This window comes from Leucoraja erinacea, chromosome 14 (genome assembly GCF_028641065.1).
Source record: "Leucoraja erinacea ecotype New England chromosome 14, Leri_hhj_1, whole genome shotgun sequence".
Classification (NCBI taxonomy): Eukaryota; Metazoa; Chordata; class Chondrichthyes; order Rajiformes; family Rajidae; genus Leucoraja; species Leucoraja erinaceus.
The window spans coordinates 19,783,587-19,801,415 of NC_073390.1; the positions used below are offsets into that span (position 1 = coordinate 19,783,587).

General features: G+C 40.1%; 1 protein-coding gene across 3 annotated transcripts in view; it reads left to right on the forward strand.

The window, feature by feature from the left end:
• Positions 1 to 17,829, forward strand: part of rnf13 (ring finger protein 13) — a 209,329-nt gene that overhangs the window by 137,825 nt on the left and 53,675 nt on the right. For all 3 annotated transcript variants that reach the window (XM_055645717.1, XM_055645718.1, XM_055645719.1), the window contains exons 7-8: positions 2,710 to 2,815; positions 8,695 to 8,788. In XM_055645717.1, coding sequence (XP_055501692.1) covers positions 2,710 to 2,815; positions 8,695 to 8,788 — 200 coding nt within the window. The remainder of the gene's footprint in view (positions 1 to 2,709; positions 2,816 to 8,694; positions 8,789 to 17,829) is intronic.

Sequence of the window (17,829 nt, forward strand, 5' to 3'; positions counted from 1 at the left end):
TGGAGTAACTCAGCGGACAGGCAGCATCTCTGGAGAGAAGGAATGGTCTGAAGAAGGGTCTCAACTTGAAACATCACCAATTCCTTCTCTCCAGAGATGCTGCCTGTCCCACTGAGTTACGCCAGCTTTTTGTGTCTATCTTCTGAACAATTTTAGGGAATATGATTATGTGAAGCATCCTGAACAGAACTGTTCAAAAAGAATTGAAAGATGGTTGAAGATTGACCACAGGGTAGTGAATATTGTCTGCGCGATTTTTAATAAAGCACTTCATTAGATTCCTCATGGCAGGCTGCTCTACAAGATTGAGTCGCATGGGATCAACGGCAGATTGGGTAAATTGGATCGGAAATTGACTTGGTCATAGAAGACGGAGGATTGTGGTAGAGGGTTTTTTTTCCTGACTGGAGATCTGTGACCAGCAATACAGCGTGGAAACAGACCTTTCGGCCCAACTTGCCCACGCCAACCAACATGCCCCATCCACACGTCCCACCTGCCCCTATCTTATCCATGTACCTGTCTAAATGTCTCTTAAATTATATGATAGTGCCAGCCGCAACTAACTCTTCCGGCAGCTTGTTCCATATACCCACCACCCTCTGCGTGTAAAAAAAAAAGTTACCCCTCAGGTTCCTGTTAAATCTTTCCCTCCTCACCTGATGTCCTCTGGTTCTCGATTCCCCTACTCTGGGCAAAAGTATCTGTGCATTAACACAAATGTTCTGCATGAATCTGTGCTGTAACAACTGTTTGTAATAATTTGGATGAAAATGAAGGTGATTTGATGATGAAGAACGTATGAAGGTGGCTTGCAGTTTACACTAAAATTGGATTGTGGATTGCGAGGAAGGTTGTCAGGATGATATAGATCAGTTTGAAAGTTGGATGGAGAAACAGCAAAACGAGCAATAAACTAGCTGCTGATAGCTATAAATGAGCAGGTCAGCCAGCATCTGTGAAGGGAAATTCAATGAATATTTTACGTTGAGACCCTTCATCTGGATGAGTGTGAGATGGTGTATTTTGGAAGGTCAAATGCAATAGGTAATGTACAATAAATGGCAGGCCCCTTAGGGCCACTAGTCTGGGCTGAAAGATTCTAAAAGACTCTGGGGTGCAAGTCCATAGCTCCATGAAAGTGTCAACACAAGTGCACACATCAGTAAAGAAAGTGTACAAAATGCTTGCCTTCAGTGGTTGGGGAATTGAGTATTAAAGTTGGGAAGACATATTGCTGTTATAAAAACATTGGTTGGACCACATTAGGAATATTGTTTGCAGTGCTGGTCACACCTCATTTATAATATTTTTCCTGTCACCTTAAATCAGTGCCCTCTGTTACCAACCTTTCCACCACTGTGAACTTTTTCCCTTTTTAAATCCTTGATGACAAAACATTTGCAATTAAACATTATACATTTAAGGAGATGGATAAGTTGGTAAGATATAATAAAATGAAATGTAAGATTGTTACTCACATAGATGGCAAACTAATAATAATGTATTATTTTAATTATTGCATGAGGCCATTGCCTCATTAGTGCCGGCCACATGGAGTTAGGGGAAAGGAGAAAGGCAAATCATGAATTATTATGGCAAGAAAATGCTGGCATTTTTTTCCTTCTACTCTTGTTGAAGGAGCATGATGTTATGTCAACTGGACCTGAAACCCATGGCGGCATAAAAGTATATATTTTTTGCTTGACAAACTACTGCATGCTCTGTTTCTCAGAAGTAATCTATGCTATTTCAAGCATATTATGGTAATAGGCATCAGTAGTCCGTGTCCTATACTAATTGTTTTCCAATGAGGTTATTGCCCTGTCTTTGCATCAAGCTGGCCACAGATTTGTCAGGGACATTTCTTCAAAATAACATTTGTATTTAAAAAAGGAAATGTGACATTTTCTGAATTTGACACCATTCCACTAGTTTTAAATGAAATGTAATTAGGCTTTCTTTCTTTTCCAAAATAGCTACAGATAGAGGGTGTTTGTAATTGCAAACAAAAATAAGCAGATTCTGCAACAATTAAAAAAATAAAAGAGCCTTTTGTTGTTTTATGCTACCAGAAAGACAAGATAATTTAAAGACAATAGCTCACCAGTGCATTTTCGAGGCCAATTCAGAATGGTGAATAAATCCTGGACTTTCCAGTGATGCCTACATTGAGACAAATTAATACATAAAAGAAAGGAAAACTTTAATTTAAATCCAAAGTTTTTTTGAAGCAATAATTAATTTTTTCTTAAATGTAGAATTTACTGAGATGCCATTAGTGCTTTTTAAAACAAATGACACAAAAAAAACCCTTAAAAGTCCTAAGGTTGATCACAATTATGCTTGTGGGGCTGTCACAATTACATCACAGTCTAACTCCAGTGTAGTCAGCGTGACATCAGACTTGGTACTGCAACAAGTTCACCATCTTGTTGCATCAGGACAAAGGGTCACAATGGCATCAGTTCATAAATGCCAGTTAATGAAATCTGGGCTTCTCTTTTGTTTTACACAGCTGTTATTTGTGTCAACCTCTGTTGTATACATCATAGCAACTGTGTAACACTGTAACCAACAAACCAACATGATGATCATTGTTCTAATGTGCATTCTAGCAGCATTTCTAGAATTCTGCTTTGATGGCCATCTTCAGTTGCGGTATCGTAACTATCTGCATACATTCTTTGTTATTATCTTTCTCCACAGCGGGCATATAGTGATACTACCTGATTTTAGTCTGCCGTTGGAGTACTATCTAATTCCATTCCTCATCATAGTTGGAATCTGCCTGATCCTGATTGCTATTTTTATGGTATGTATTAATTGATTCTTAAATGTATAATTATTGTTTATAAAAATGTTGTAACGTTAAGATGTTCCTGTGCCTTAGTGGCACTCTGATCTTGGTGATAATGAATATTTTAACTGTATTTGCATGGCTTATAGGCTTTTGAAAGCTTGTCAATGCAAAATAAATAATTAAAAAATAAGTAAATGGGGGAGAATAACTTGGTTAATAGATATGAACCGATTTAGATATATGTAATTTTAAAATCAAATTCCTGTGATCTGTGAGAGCAGTCTGAAGTTTACTTTGTCCACAATTTAAATATATTGTCCACAAGACATAGAGTGGTACAGTATAGAAACAGGCCCTTCAGCCCAACTTGCCCACACCAGCTATAATGTCCCAGCTACACTAGTCCCACCTGCCTGCATTTGGTCCATATCCCTGCACCCTGTCCTATCTAGGTACCTGTCTTTAACAGTTTCGTAAATGTTGGGATAGTCAGTTTTATCAATTTGTTCATGCATCATGAGTTCACTGGTTGGAATCCGAATGTAAAATTGTAATTTTATTCTGAAGATGATGTTACAGGTATAGAAGGATTATTTATTTCTGAAAACTATTTATCATTGGTCCTTTTTAAATGGAGCTAAAGGGTTAGATTTAAGCAGCAATTAGACAGGTCCTGTCGAATTTTATACTTAGCCGTGTATCCGAAGAGGTTAAATTTCAGGTTTTTAAAAGCCAAATACAAGTAAGTGGAGACTTCACATCCATCAGAGTTAGCATGATCTTGGGTCCCAGACTGAAGAAAAAGAAAGACATTTGTGTAACATGTTCACTCCAAAGTCAACAAGTTGCTTTGCATAGCCGCTGCTAGTTGAAATATAAGGAACATAGCTGCCAATTTGTACATGAAAAAGTCATATAGAAGGGCAGATCTTATCTTGGACATTAAAAAAAATAACCACTGACATGCATCAAAGTCTGTCTACCCGAGAAGTCACTCAGAGCCTTGAATCGCTCACCTAAAAGGAGTTACTTATTTTCCTCAGTGTTTTTGCATTGTCATGTAAACTCAAGAACTCAAGATCTACAGTAAATTGGATTCTACTTTATTATTTCGCTTTTCTTTTCCAGCATCTTGTTTGTATGACTACCTTGAATTTGTTTCTGGGTACCTATTTGCTTAGTCAGGATTTATACTTTTTAATATTATTAATATACAGAGTAATTAAAACCAGGAAATGATTATATTTTAAAGCCCAATCAAGGGGTTCAGCAGGGGTAGGGGTAGATTTGCTGCCTCACAGAGACACGGGTTCGATCCTGACTATGGGTGCTGTCAGTGTGGATTTTATGCGCTCTCCCTGTGATTGCGTGGATTTTCTCTGGGTGCTCCGCTTTCCTCCCACATTCCAAAGGTGTACTGGTTAGTAGGTTAATTGGCCTCTAAATTGTCTCTGGTGTGTAGGATAGAACTTGTGTATGTGTGATCATTGGTCGGTGTGAACTCAGTGGGCCAAAGACCTGTTTCCACGTTGTATCTCTGAGCTAAACTAAATTTGCAAGGATTTAATGAATGTGTATATCTTGAATTAATCCAAAACATTATTATCATTTTTCCAGGTGTAAATATTCAGTTTATTGTATTTTTGCTATTTAATGATTTCTGCACATCTAAAAAATTTTCAAGATCATCATGTTTTTTGTTTTGATAAATCTATATTGTGGAATTGTCGCAACACCTGAATTGATGCAAAACCCTGTTGAATCATTTCATACTTGTTGCATTTATACTTGTTCTCCATTGTGTTTTTGACGCAGTTTAGTTTAGAGGTACAGCGCGGAAACAGGCCCTTCGGCCCACCGATTCCACGCCGACCAGCAATCCCCGCACATTAACACTGCCCTACACACACTAGGGCCAATTTACACATACACCAAGCCAATTAACCTACAAACCTGTACGTCTTTGGAGTGTGGGAGGAAACTGAAGATCTTGGAGAAAACCCACACAGGTTAACAACTTTGGATCTTTTTTGATATGGATTTTCACCTCTAACCAATTCAATTTAAGGAATTGGAAACTAAGTTTTTACTTTTCCATGGGTTTAGTTTTTTGAGTTTGAGTTTAGTTTATTGTCACATCTACCGATGTACAGTGAAAAGCGTTTGTTGCATGCTAACTAGTCAGCGGAAAGACAATACATGATTACAATTGAGCCATCCGCAATGTACAGATACATGATAAAGGGAATAATGTAAATAATGTTTAATACAAGATAAAGTCCAGTAATGTCCAATCATAGATGGTTCGAGGGTCTCCAATGAGGCAGTCAGTGGCTCTGGACTACTCTTGAGTTGTTGGCATGATGGTTCAGTTGCCTGATAACAACTGGGAAGAAACTGTTCCTGAAACTGAAGGTGTGCGTTTTTAGGCTTCAATACCTCTTGCCTGATGGGTGAGGGGAGAAGTGGGGTGTACTTATTATGGCGTGCGCCTCGTCCATGATTATACTGGTGGCCTTGCTGAGGCAGCATGAGATGTAAATGGATTTAATGGAAGGGAGATAGACACAAAAAGCTGGAATAACTTAGCGGGTCAGGCAGCATCCGTGGAGAAATGGACTAGGTGATATTTCGGGTCGAGACCCTTCTTCAGACTGAGTCAGGGGAAAGGGAAAGGAGAAATACGGAAGGTATATAGGACAAATGAAGTAAAGATATACAAAAAGCAATGAGGTGTTTGGTTTGTGTGATCGTCTGGGCTGCTTCCACAATTCTCTGCAATTTCTTGCTGTCTTGGATGGAGTTGGTCCCCGAACATGCTGCAGTGCATCCCGATAAAATGCTTTTTACGGAGCATCTGTAGAAGTTGGTGAAAGTTGTCGGGGACATGCTGAACTTCTTAAGCCTTTTGAGGAAAAAGCTTTTAAAGAGCGCTATGAGTTATTTGTTAATAAAGTGCAATCAGTGCTGCATTGCTGATCTGAGAGCATTACAGCAACACTTGGCGAAGATATCCTGGAGCGATCGGCCAATGAGGTTAAATGAGTAAAACTTAGAATTAAGAAAGGAGCAATGACATTGATGGGGTTATATTGTAGGCCTCCCAATAGTCAGTGGGAGTTAAGAATATAATATAAAAGTCTTTACAAAACACTGGTTAGACTTCACTTGGCTCGATTGTAATCATGTATTGTCTTTCCACTGTCTGGATAGCACACAACAAAAGCTTTTCACTGTACCTCGGTACACATGACAATAAACTAAACTGAACAGGACTTGGAGTATTGTAAGGAGTTCTGGTTGCCTCGCTCTCAAAAGGATGTGATTGTACTGGAGAGAGTTCAGAGGAGATTCACTAAGACATCCAGGAAAGAACTGCAGATGCTGGTTTAAATCAAAGGTAGACACAAAATGCTGGAGTAACTCAGAGAGACAGGCCCCAAAATGCTGGAGTAACTCAGGACTCGACCCGAAATGTCACCCATTCTTTCTCTCCAGAGATGCTGCCTGTCCCGCTGAGTTACCCCAGCATTGTGGGTCTATCTGCACCAAGACATCTCCGGGATTAAAAAGCTTTTCTTATGGCGTTCTCTTTCCAACCTACCTCATGAGCATATTATGTGTTCAGAGTTTAGCAGTTTTAATTTGTGAACGTTTTGACGCAACTTGTTTTAGAAATAAGTATATTGCTACAAGAGGGCCTGTTCCCCCACACGTGGGATTGATTCATACTTTTGGGGAAGAGCAAAAAAAATGGACAATTCTGCTTTCATCCATTGACTGTGATATATTAGCCTGAGGATTATTTTATTTAGGCACTGAATGCTAAATCAGGTGTATTTTGTTCCTGCAATCTTCATTCAGAACAAGAGGGGAGGGGAGGAGGGAGGGGGGGTGACGGTGAGGTCACGCGCTGCTCTTGGAACACAGCGCAGCGGGCCGCGAGGAGCAGAGCCATTGTGATGTCATCAGCGAGACCACCTCGTTTATTTTCCAAGTTCTTTGAAATTTTTGAACTTTTTCATAAATAACTCGAGAAATAATGCATGAAATTTTCAGATAAGGCGATTTTTGATCATGGCATAAATCTCTATCGGAATATGTAAACATTTCACCATTAGCACTACGTGTTTTCGAGGAGATGTGAAACACACACACACACACACACACACACACACACACACACACACACACACACACACACACACCCTAAACTTTCTATTTTTGGAGTAATTCTGTACTGTGCTTAATGGTAGCAGTCACCTTTGTTAGCAGTTTTTGGCTTGACATCCTAATATAGAGGTGGAATATAACTCTCACTCACTCATGCACTACCGAGTGTAGCATTTTTGAAGATTTATTGTCCTTCGGATCCTGGCTTAATGTTTCATTCTATCATCACTTGAGGAGCCTGCAAAATGTTCTATGGAATTGGCTCATAGATAGCAACTGATTATCATGGCCACCATGTATTCATCAATATTAATAAATACATTTGATTATTTGGATATGTATTTCCATGTTTGCAGACTCCTGTTGTGTATAGAAACAAGGAACTGCAGATGCTGGTTTACCAAGGAAAGAGAGTCAAGAGTCAAGAGTCAATTTAATTGTCATTTGGACCCCTGGAGGTCCAAACGAAATGCCGTTTCTGCAGCCATACAATACACACAAATAGACCCCAGACACAACATAATTACATTTTACATAAACATCCATCACATAGCTGTGATGGAAGGCCAAAAAAACTTATCTCTCCACTGCACTCCCGCCCCCCGATGTCAGAGTCAAAGTCAAAGCCCCCGGCTGGCGATGGCGATTGTCCCGCGGCCATTGAAGCCACGCCGGGTGGTGCGAGGTCGCACACCGGGTCTTGGTGTTGGAGCCCCCGGTGTGCGCTCGCAAAGTCCCGCGGCCATTCCAGCCGCGCGGGGCAGTGGTGTCAGGCCCCGCTCCAGGAGCTCTTCAACCCCGCAACACGGGCGGGAGAATTCGCCGTTGCAGGAGCCCCGAAAAGCGGTCTCCCTCCAGGGATCCGCGGGCTCCCGGTGCCGCCGTCCGCAGACCCGCAGTAGCAGCCTCCGCATCAGCAGCAGCAGCAGCAGCGGCATCGGCAGCAGCAGCGCTCCTCCACCGCTCCACCCGCTCCGGTCTCGGCCAGCTCCGCGACGGCAACGGTGAGTCGGCACCAGAGTCCCCGGCTTCTTCCCGTTGGAGGCCGCTCCTCGTTGCGGCCTCAACGACACCTGAGACCCGACGAGAAAAGGTCGGGTCTCCAGTGCAGGGAGAGATTCAAAAGTTTCCCCCCCCCTCCCACCCCACCCCCATCCCCCACACACCCCAACATAAAATAACAAAAACGACATAAAAACACAGACAAAAAATAATAAAAACGCGGACAGGCTGCAGAGGCCGCTGCTGGCCAGAGCCGCGCCGCCTACCGGAAAGCCACACAATGCTGGAGTAATTAAATGGGTCAGGTTGTATTCCTGGAGAACACGGATAGGCGACGTTATGGGTTGAAACCATTCTTCAGATTGAAGACGGGTTTAAACCCGAAATGTCACCTATCCATGTTCTCCAAGGATATGCTTGACCCGCTGAGTTACTCCAGAATATTGTCTTTCCTGTTGTGTATAGTTTGCCTGCCATGATTTCTGCATTCTAAAAATATTTGATTGATTATTTAGCACTTTTGCGATCCTTATTTCTGAAAAAGATCGTTAAAAGTGGCAGCTGTTCTTTGAATGTAAATGCTGCTTGAGTGTTATTCATTACTAAGATGGTATCAATTCTCTCCTGAGCAGACAAAAAGTAGATATTTATATTTGGTGTTCATTCAACGTAGAATAAACCAATATCTCAAAATCTGCTCATTGTCCATTTTCTAGATTTCAAAATTTATTCAAGATAGACACAGGGCAAGAAGAAACAGGCTGCGTAAAGATCAGCTGAAGAAACTACCAGTACACAAATTCAAAAAGGGTATGTGATTCTAGTTTTAATCTGTTTATATGATGATTTATGGAATTTGTTGCCAATTGCAGTAATTTCTACATGAAGAATGCAATAACATGAATTTGGGTTTTATTTTCACTCTTTTTAAACATTTATTGAATCTGAGGCTTTCTTTGTTAAGAAATGGGATAGTGTAGCCTGTGACCCAATGCTATTTTAAGGGCCTGTCCCACTAATCGAGTTTACCGAAGAGCTCTCCCGAGTTTAAAAAAAAATCAAACTCGTGGTAAGTTTGTAGAATGTATGTAGCGGGTACGTCGGAGCTCGGGACATCTCTTAGCGGCTCGTAACGCTAACAGCAGGTACTCGGGAAACGCGGTAAGCTCGTGAAGTTTTTTCAACATGTTGAAAAATGTCCACGAGAGCCCCGAGTACCTACGAGCGGCTATTACCGTAATTCTCCGAGTTCGAATCAGCTGAAACTCGGGAGAACTCTTGAATTACCTCGTACAGTGGGACAGGCCCTTAAGTGAGACATTCAACATGTCTTTGTGATACTATGTTGCGTTAACATGAATTATAATTTGAGAGAGGGCCCATTTCAGTCAACAGTGCGGAGTAGACCAATATACAAAAGTCCATTCAGGTAGCCATGGGATAAAACAAGTCAACATTTTGTTTCTGCCCCCGTTCTCCTCACCTATCACTTGCTAGGCTTTGTCTCTCCCCCCCAACCAACATCATTTCCAACTTTCTCTCCCCCACGACTCCACGACAATTAGTCTGAGCAAGGATCCTGAGCTGAAACGTTGCAGATCCATGTTTGCTGCCTGACCCGCTGTTACTCCAGCACTTTGTGTTCCACGAACATTTTGACAATTAGATAAATGTTTAAGACTGCAAGAAATGGATGATAAAGTGAAGAATCTATGACAACGAGGTTGGAAGAAGGTATGAGGCAAATTGAGGCTCCTTATGAAGAAAGAAAAATAAAAATCAAAGACTGGTCAAAGTCTTTAGACTAAAATAACGAGATGTTTGAGATAATGTGTGGGTATGGAGCAGCAAATAGTGAAATAAGTGGATGTAAACTATAATGCCTTGGAATGAGATGAGACTGGAATGAAAAAAGCAAGGCAACGGAGATTAGGGCAGAATGGCATATACTGTCTTGATCACAATGTTATGTTTGTATTATTGTTTGTAATGTTTTACATTGTTCCTTTGTTTTCAACTCAGTACAGTGTTCTGCATTATTGAAATTGTAATTGACGTACGTAATTATCTCTCTCTATTTCATCTTTAACTGTTGTGATTAATTTTTGATGAGGTGATTTCACATTATGGGCACCGAGTGTGGTCTAAACATTCAGTTTTTAAATGATACCAAATTCTATTTTAGAGTGTGAGCCTGGAAAGCTGCTTCATAATGTATGCAAGTCTTCCTGCTAGTTAGAGCAATCGTTTATTTGTTCTTGGGCAACCTCGGAGATTATAATGTCTTTGTAATTTTATTTACTAATTCTTGAAAAGTTATCAGTGCTCAAATACTTTCATAAGGCCACAGAATGTCTAAGTCATTCAATGATACTTTTTATGGTCACCTGCTTTGATTTGCACAGAAGCCAGTAAAATCATACAGCAGACCTCACTTAGGTAGTACACAAGTGTCTCTACGTTTTGGCGTTGACAATGTTACATAAATTCACTAAGCAGTCCTATCCACTGCCTATCGCCGGATGTGGCAGTAGCCACACTCCCCCACATCCCGCCCCCCCACCTGCCGAGTTCCCCCTTCGATCTTGGTGGTCCCATCCCACAGATTCTCCATTAACACCATATTCCAGTTATTGGAAGTAGCAGATCATCTAATTTTATAATTACCAAAAAGGCATGATTGGAAACCAAATACTTTAAAGATTGTTTGACTATATGAAGTGCTCTGAGCATCCATTATGACATTTGATATTAGATTTGCACTGTAAAGTAATGATTTGATACGACGTGACAACTTATTTCGAAGCTTTTTGGAAATTAATCCACTTTGCCTCTCTAGGAGTATTAGCACTGCCTATGACAGATAGTCTCAGATTGTTGCAGTCCTTCCACATTGTCTTTGCCTGTCTTCTGGTGATCATCTTGAAACTGTTTTATGTTTTGTAAATATAGTGACCAGACTCAAAATTAGGCATTTGCAGTATCTGATTATAGCATCAGCTTTTTTGGCATGCAGATTTTATTTTTTTTAATAATTTTTTTACGTGCGTCAAATGTTAAATAGAGTTTTATTTTGACTTTTTAATTAAATTTCTGCTCTTTAATCTCACACTGAATGGCAGTTTTGCTGAAAAGACTAACATTTAAAGCCCATTTCTGATTGCCTCCTTCGAAGGCGGTGATGAGCTGCCTTCATGAATCATTGCAGTCCTGATCTGTTAATTAGGAACTTTGAAGATTGTGATGCAGTGGCGATGAAGAAATGGCTAACATATATCTATTTATATAGGTGAACCTGTTTGGTGATAATGGTTTCTCATTTGTTCTGCTGTCCTGGTGATTTTTGGTGGTAAATTTGCTGGTTTGGTGAGTTATGCTTCATTTTGTATACATCGCTACCACAGATTGCGAGGGAATACAAGGGAATGTGGTGAATGGAGTGCTGCTCACATGAACATTTTATTCTGCATCGCGTCAACCTATATATTAGAGTTGTACATCCAGGCATTCAAAAAATATTCTATCACGCCATCTGACTTGTGCCTTGTGGATAGTGGAAAGGACTTGAGGAAGTCAGTAGGTCACTTGCTCACTAGCTTCTGACCACTTGTAATGAATCTTTTGAAGCAGTTACATTTCTGGTGACAATGGTAATACCATGGAGTGTTAAGCTGTGCTTGATTCTCTTGTTGCAGCCATTTCTTGACGTTTTATGTTTCTTGCCAATCACCAGCCCATTTTTGAATGTTGTGCAACCATTGCATGTGTGTAAGGACTGCCTGATTAGCTTACGAACTTCCAATGAAACTCAACACTGACCAGTCATCACCAAAGAACCACCTACTGACCTTATGGTTATTAAATCTGCTAAAGGCCTCGGCTTAAGCTGCTGCTTTGAGAATCCCTTGCATCATTGACTTCATTCATCATTGACAGGCCCCAACAATTTAGGACATATTTTCTTTATTCAGAGCAGCTTGTTCCCATGATTCCCATTGTCTGCAGTTTTACCAGGACCTCTTGATTTTGAAGTCAGTCATGTTCATCTTTGGAATGTTGGTTCTTTTTTATACAGACTTGAATGTTAGCTGTGAATAAGAATCGAACCAAATGAATTTGGAAACCAAAGTAAGTAGCCATGACCAGGTTATTGATGATAAATTAAGAGGATTAGGCCAGTAATCAACATTTGTTCTCTGTTTGTGGACAGGACATAATCTATCTGGAGATTATAAGTGATTTATGTTTAAATTTGGAAGAATGGGATTTGTTGAATCGACAGACGTCTGAAAGCAATGACATTAAGGCAACATTTGATGGTACATTGCCCTGTGCCTTACTTGGTCAAAAGTTTCCTTGATGTCAAGAATGCTCTCTCTCCAATCGACTTGCCTCTACTCCACATTCTGAATGGTCCTCACAAATTCCACATGAAGCATTAAGAACCAGTTATTAGTGAGTAAGTACAGTTTCATAGTGCAATCAACAACACTCTTAATAACTTTATTCAGAGTAGATGAGAATAGTAATTAGCTATCTTGAATTAGTCTTGCATCAAGTAACTATGATGCAGCTGTGCAAATTTCTATGTGGATAATAATATTGTAGCTCCCCCTGAAGCACAAATCTTCGGCACCACAGTCAAGATGTTGTCTGGTTTCATAACTAGTTGTTGTAGCCAGTGCTGTCAACCATGTGGGGGAATCTCAAACTGGCAGAAAACTGACTTTTGTTATACCTGGAATCTCTAGAGAAAGCTGAAATGCTTGGTGTTTTTGGTTGAAGATGGTTACAAGTAATTCAACTTCCTCTGCAGTACTCATGCTGGGGTCTGCCATCATTGAGAATGGGGATGTTTTGGGATTGCCCACCACTATTTGTGTTTCAGTGTGACAGGAGCACAGAGCTTTGGTCTGATCTATGGATTGTAGTGTAACTAGGGTGTGGTATGGAGCTGGGTGATGTCGTATCATTTGTAAATCTAGTCCATCGGTAAATGCGGAGTAGGTTGTAAACTATTTTTTTCATTATTCATGGTGTCCTTTTCAGGAGGGAAATAGGGCTTCATGTCTATTCCACTGAGTCTGGAGTTGCATGTAGCCCAGACTGGGTAAGGATGACGGATTTCCTTAAGTGAACATGATGGGTTTTTATGACGGCTGTTAGTTCTTTGGTGATCGTTACAGATGCTCTTTGTTGCTGCAGATTCATTCATTTAAATTCTCTGAAGTGATGGGATTGGAACTTGTTTGGATGATGCACCCTGTGCTCCAGAATACTGAATGAGTGACATAACCACCACACTTTTATTCTCAGTTTGCCGTGAGCTTACTTCCATATTTTGCTGGAACTTTAATTGCATTCTTTTTTACTTTGATATTTAAAGTATTAATATTTTAATTTATTCCATCCACTCTCCAGAATCCCTGACACCCTCACCCTAACCTTTAACCCTTAACCAGTGAAGAGATTGAAATGGCTGCTTTGTGTACGTGATAAACAAATGATCTATACGGTGCAGGTGGCCTTTTAAGATCATTAATAATTTGGCAGCACAGGGGATAATTTTATTTTTTTCTAATTATGTCTTCTCTCAGTCTCCTGTTATAATGATATTCGAATTCTTTGTTTGGGACTAGTTGCCTTCAAGCTTTTACATCGCTTTGCTTTTCTAAATATTAATATGATCTGGAAGCAAAGCAGTGCTCTGCTAATTAACCCTCTGCTTACACTCGTAAAGATGTCAAGTTTAGAGAATTATTTATACCTCCCCTTGAGCATAAACATTGGTAAATGTTGCGGATTAATTTCGCATCCAGAAGTAGCGGTGATTTTTGGCCATTGACTTGAAGTTTCCATAACAAACACCTGTTTAAATCTATCATTAAACATAAGCTAACATTTCCCAAAACTGCATTTTTTTAAACTTTGAGATTGCAAAACTAAATATGCACATTTTTTGGGCCCTTTTCTTAGTGTGCATCTCTAACATGATTTGCCTGTGTGGGTAGATTGTATTTTTAGCACTTGCTGATGGTCCTGTGCTTTGTTGCACCTGTTTGAAGAGTATACTTTAGAGATAAATTGTTGGCTCATGGAGCAAGGTGTGATACAGGTGTGCCCACTGGCTAAGCAAATGCCAAAGGCAGAGTGTTCGCAATCAAATCTGTGGTACCGTAGATGTTTTTGAAAGATCTGCAAACAGCAGAAGTATATTAATCCTACCAGCTGGGTGTGAACATAGAAACATGAAATTGTAAGAAAAATATCTATCATTGAAATAGTCAGACAAAATCTATTGCATTGTTGTTTTTGATAAAGAGCACAGCTCTATTTATCGTACCAGAACCATCATTTGACCTAATTCAGGCAGTCATCCAGTTTGTCCATTGTGAGAGGAGGAGGAAAGGAAGAATAAAAGAATATCTAAAATGTTCATTGTTACCATCTTGGGCAATCGGAAACGTGTCCACGACCTTGTATTCATGCATATTCTGATTTCACTTGCCTTCTATAATCTGGGATATCCATTCAGCTAAGAATTGGTCCAGCTTGGTTTAGTTTAGAGATACGGCGTGTAAACGAGCCCTTCGGCCCACCGAATATACGGCGATCATCGTTGACCTGTTATTCCCAATTTTGAATCCTACACACGAGGAGTGATTTACAGAAGCCAATTAACCTGCAAACCTCCACGTCTTTGGAATGTTGGAGGAAACTGGAGCATCCGGATAAAATCGACACGGTCACAGGGAAAACATGCAAACTCTACATGGACAGCATCCAAAGTCAGGATCGAACCTGGGTCTCTGGCTTTGTGAGGCAGCGACTCTACCATTGTGGCGCCCTCCCTTTAGAAAGTTTGAAGTGTTAACATTCGTCTAACAAACTGACATCTAAAGCAAATTTGAGACAAAACATACACATTTTTGGACTAGTGCAATCATGTATTATTTTCTATTCTTCCTACTAACATGAACTGTTCATCACGATCCTAGTTTTGTACTATAAACATTGCTGGGATCGTTCTTCACAAGGAAATGAGAGGCCGAAAACATGTTATATTTGTACCTAAATTAGCTGTCAGGTTGAGCTGCTCTGAAGAGATGCTGCAGTGTTTTCTAGATGCAGTTACGTTGAGCTCCCAGGTAGACATTACTTGCTGCATTTTGAAATGCCGTCGGGAGGTGATCCTCATTGTTGTGACCTGTATTTATCCCTCGATTGACTTTGGCTGAGACGTTTCCTACATTCTGTCAGTAAGTGCAATTCATAAAGCACTTAATTGCTACTAAAGTGCTATTGGACAAATTAAGGTTGTGAAATGCACTGTTGAAGTGCAAGACTTCTGATAGCTTTATTTATTTTTGATTTTCTTAATAGAAATTGTAATTGCAGTATATTTCTCTCAGCTGCCAAATAATAATTCTTTATTAGATCAATTCTACATTCCTATTTCTTCATAAAACCATATTTGTCTGCAAATGCACTTCTTCGTTTGTTTAAGACCGTTCAAGCCTAGCCCTGCCCTATCCAACTCCAGCTCCACAGTTGGATGAGTTAATCGGTTAATGGGTAAGTTAATTTTGCATTTAGATTTAAAAAAACGTTTCCATGTTCAATAGCACATTTGAGCTGGCTGAGAAATGAAAAAACATGAACCTACAATGAATCCTATGTGAACTCAGAGTTTAAATATGGTGAGTGAGTGATTGATTGCTGCTGGTGTAAGATGCGACCTTGAATGCTACTGTTACTATTGCTGGCAACAAGAAGAGTCTGTGTGAATGAAATGGAGCCTGCTGCAGCTGTACTGATTTGTAACAGTGCTGTGTTTAACCACAATGAGATGAGCCAACTAAACTTATTATTTAGGAACATTCCTACTTGGCAAACAAAATTTGTCCAGGATGTAGGCTCAGCCAATTTTGGTCTGACTATATTGAATGGATGCATCGAGGTTTCCATTGGATTGTGTGCTTTGGATAATTCTATTTGTTTAGAATAAACCTACAATCAAGCATCTACTGGTCTTGATGACAAGGAAGATCCTTGATGACAAGGACGATTATTGTCCCCATAATGACAACTGGATTATGGGGTGAACTGCATGAATTGTACGTTTGCATTCAGCCAGGGTTAATTAAATGTTGAAAGAGTCGGGCAAAGGTTTGGGTTGATGGAACTGATTCGCCTTGTTAATATAGTAGTGCTCATTGTGCAGCATTCATTTGCAGTCACTGGCCGTCCGGTCAGGTACATGGATAAGAGAGGTTTTGAGGGAAATGGGTCAAATGCTGGCAAAAAGGGACTAGCATAGATGGGTGTCTTTGTTGATATGGACAAGGGGCTGGAGAACGTGGTTCCATGCTATATGACTCTTTGACTCCAACTGAAAGCTTTTAGAATTAGCCAACTAGGGACAAGGCTTCTGGTCTGATCTGCAAAACGCAACAATGTTCTCTGATAGACCAACTGATGAGCAGCATGCTTGTGTCAATGCAATTGAGCTGTGCTGAATTTCAATCAGGTTCTTCCTCTAATTCTGCCATAGAATAAAATTAACATTGCAGCAGTGTCTTCCTTGTGCCAATTGATTTGGATAACAAGGAAGAGCATTCCAGACAACTGAATTATTGAAGGTTCTGGAGATTTATTATTAGGTAACATAGGTGAAAAATTGTATTCATGCACTGACATTTATCTGGGCTTAATTAGCAATCTTATACTACATGGGGTAATTAATTTTGTGTGTCACGTCCTGTGCTTCATACCATTTATTATGAGAATATTTATTGTTTTAATCTTAAAGTCTTTAACCACAGTTTAAATAATATTTCTATGCATTTGATGGTATAGAAGAAACCTATATTTGATTTTAAATAGAGAAGATTTAAAACTTTTTGGGTGCACTCCTAAGTGCTAAATGGATTCTGAAGATCCAAAGTCATTTTGGACTATTGACTGGAAAGAATTTCTTCAATATGTCATATTGTATTTTCGTATTTCCCCTCATTAGTGTCTCATTCAGATGCCCTTGATTTCCTTAGATCAGTGGTATGGAACCTTTTGGAGCCTACATCTGCAACTGGCTTCTAGACTTACTGACTGGAAAACCTCAGCCAGATAGAATTGGTCACAACATCTCCCCCTCCCTGACCCTGGAGGGTCAACATTGGTGCCCTTACGGGTTCTGTGCTAAGTCCCGTGCTCTACTCCCTCTACATATATGATCAGGGCCAACTTAGCCTTTAAGTTCACCAACCATTCTTATCTGTCTGATCAACAACCATAATGAGACGAAGTACAGGAAAGAGATTGAGAATTGGCAGGACATTGTCAGGACATTAACCTAGCCTTTAACGCAAGAGGAAAGAGTTGGTTGTTGACCTGAGGAAGCAAGGGATTGAAAACAACCTTATCGTCGTCAAAGGACCTGCTGTAGAGATAATAGACAGCTTCAAGTACCTTGGCTTCCATATCACCAGTAACCCAACTTGCTCCCTTTACACTGATGTGGTGATCAAGAAAACACATCTGTGTGTTTGCTTTCTTAGGTGTCCGAGAAGATTAGGCATGTCCACAAATGTGCTGTAGAAAGTATTCTGATGGGATGCACCTCAGTCGGGTATTGGAGCTTCTCTACTGTTCCAACTGCCTGAACCGGCAATGGTGCATCACAGGCTTGTAATTTCCTTACCTCCCAGTCAATCTTCATTAAGAATTAGGAAGGCCAGAAATATCATCAAAAATGTCACCCTAGCCATTCCCTTTTCTCTCTTCCACCTTCTGCAAGAAGATACAGAAGCCTGAAAGCTCTATCTCTAGACAGGAACAGTTACTTCCCCACT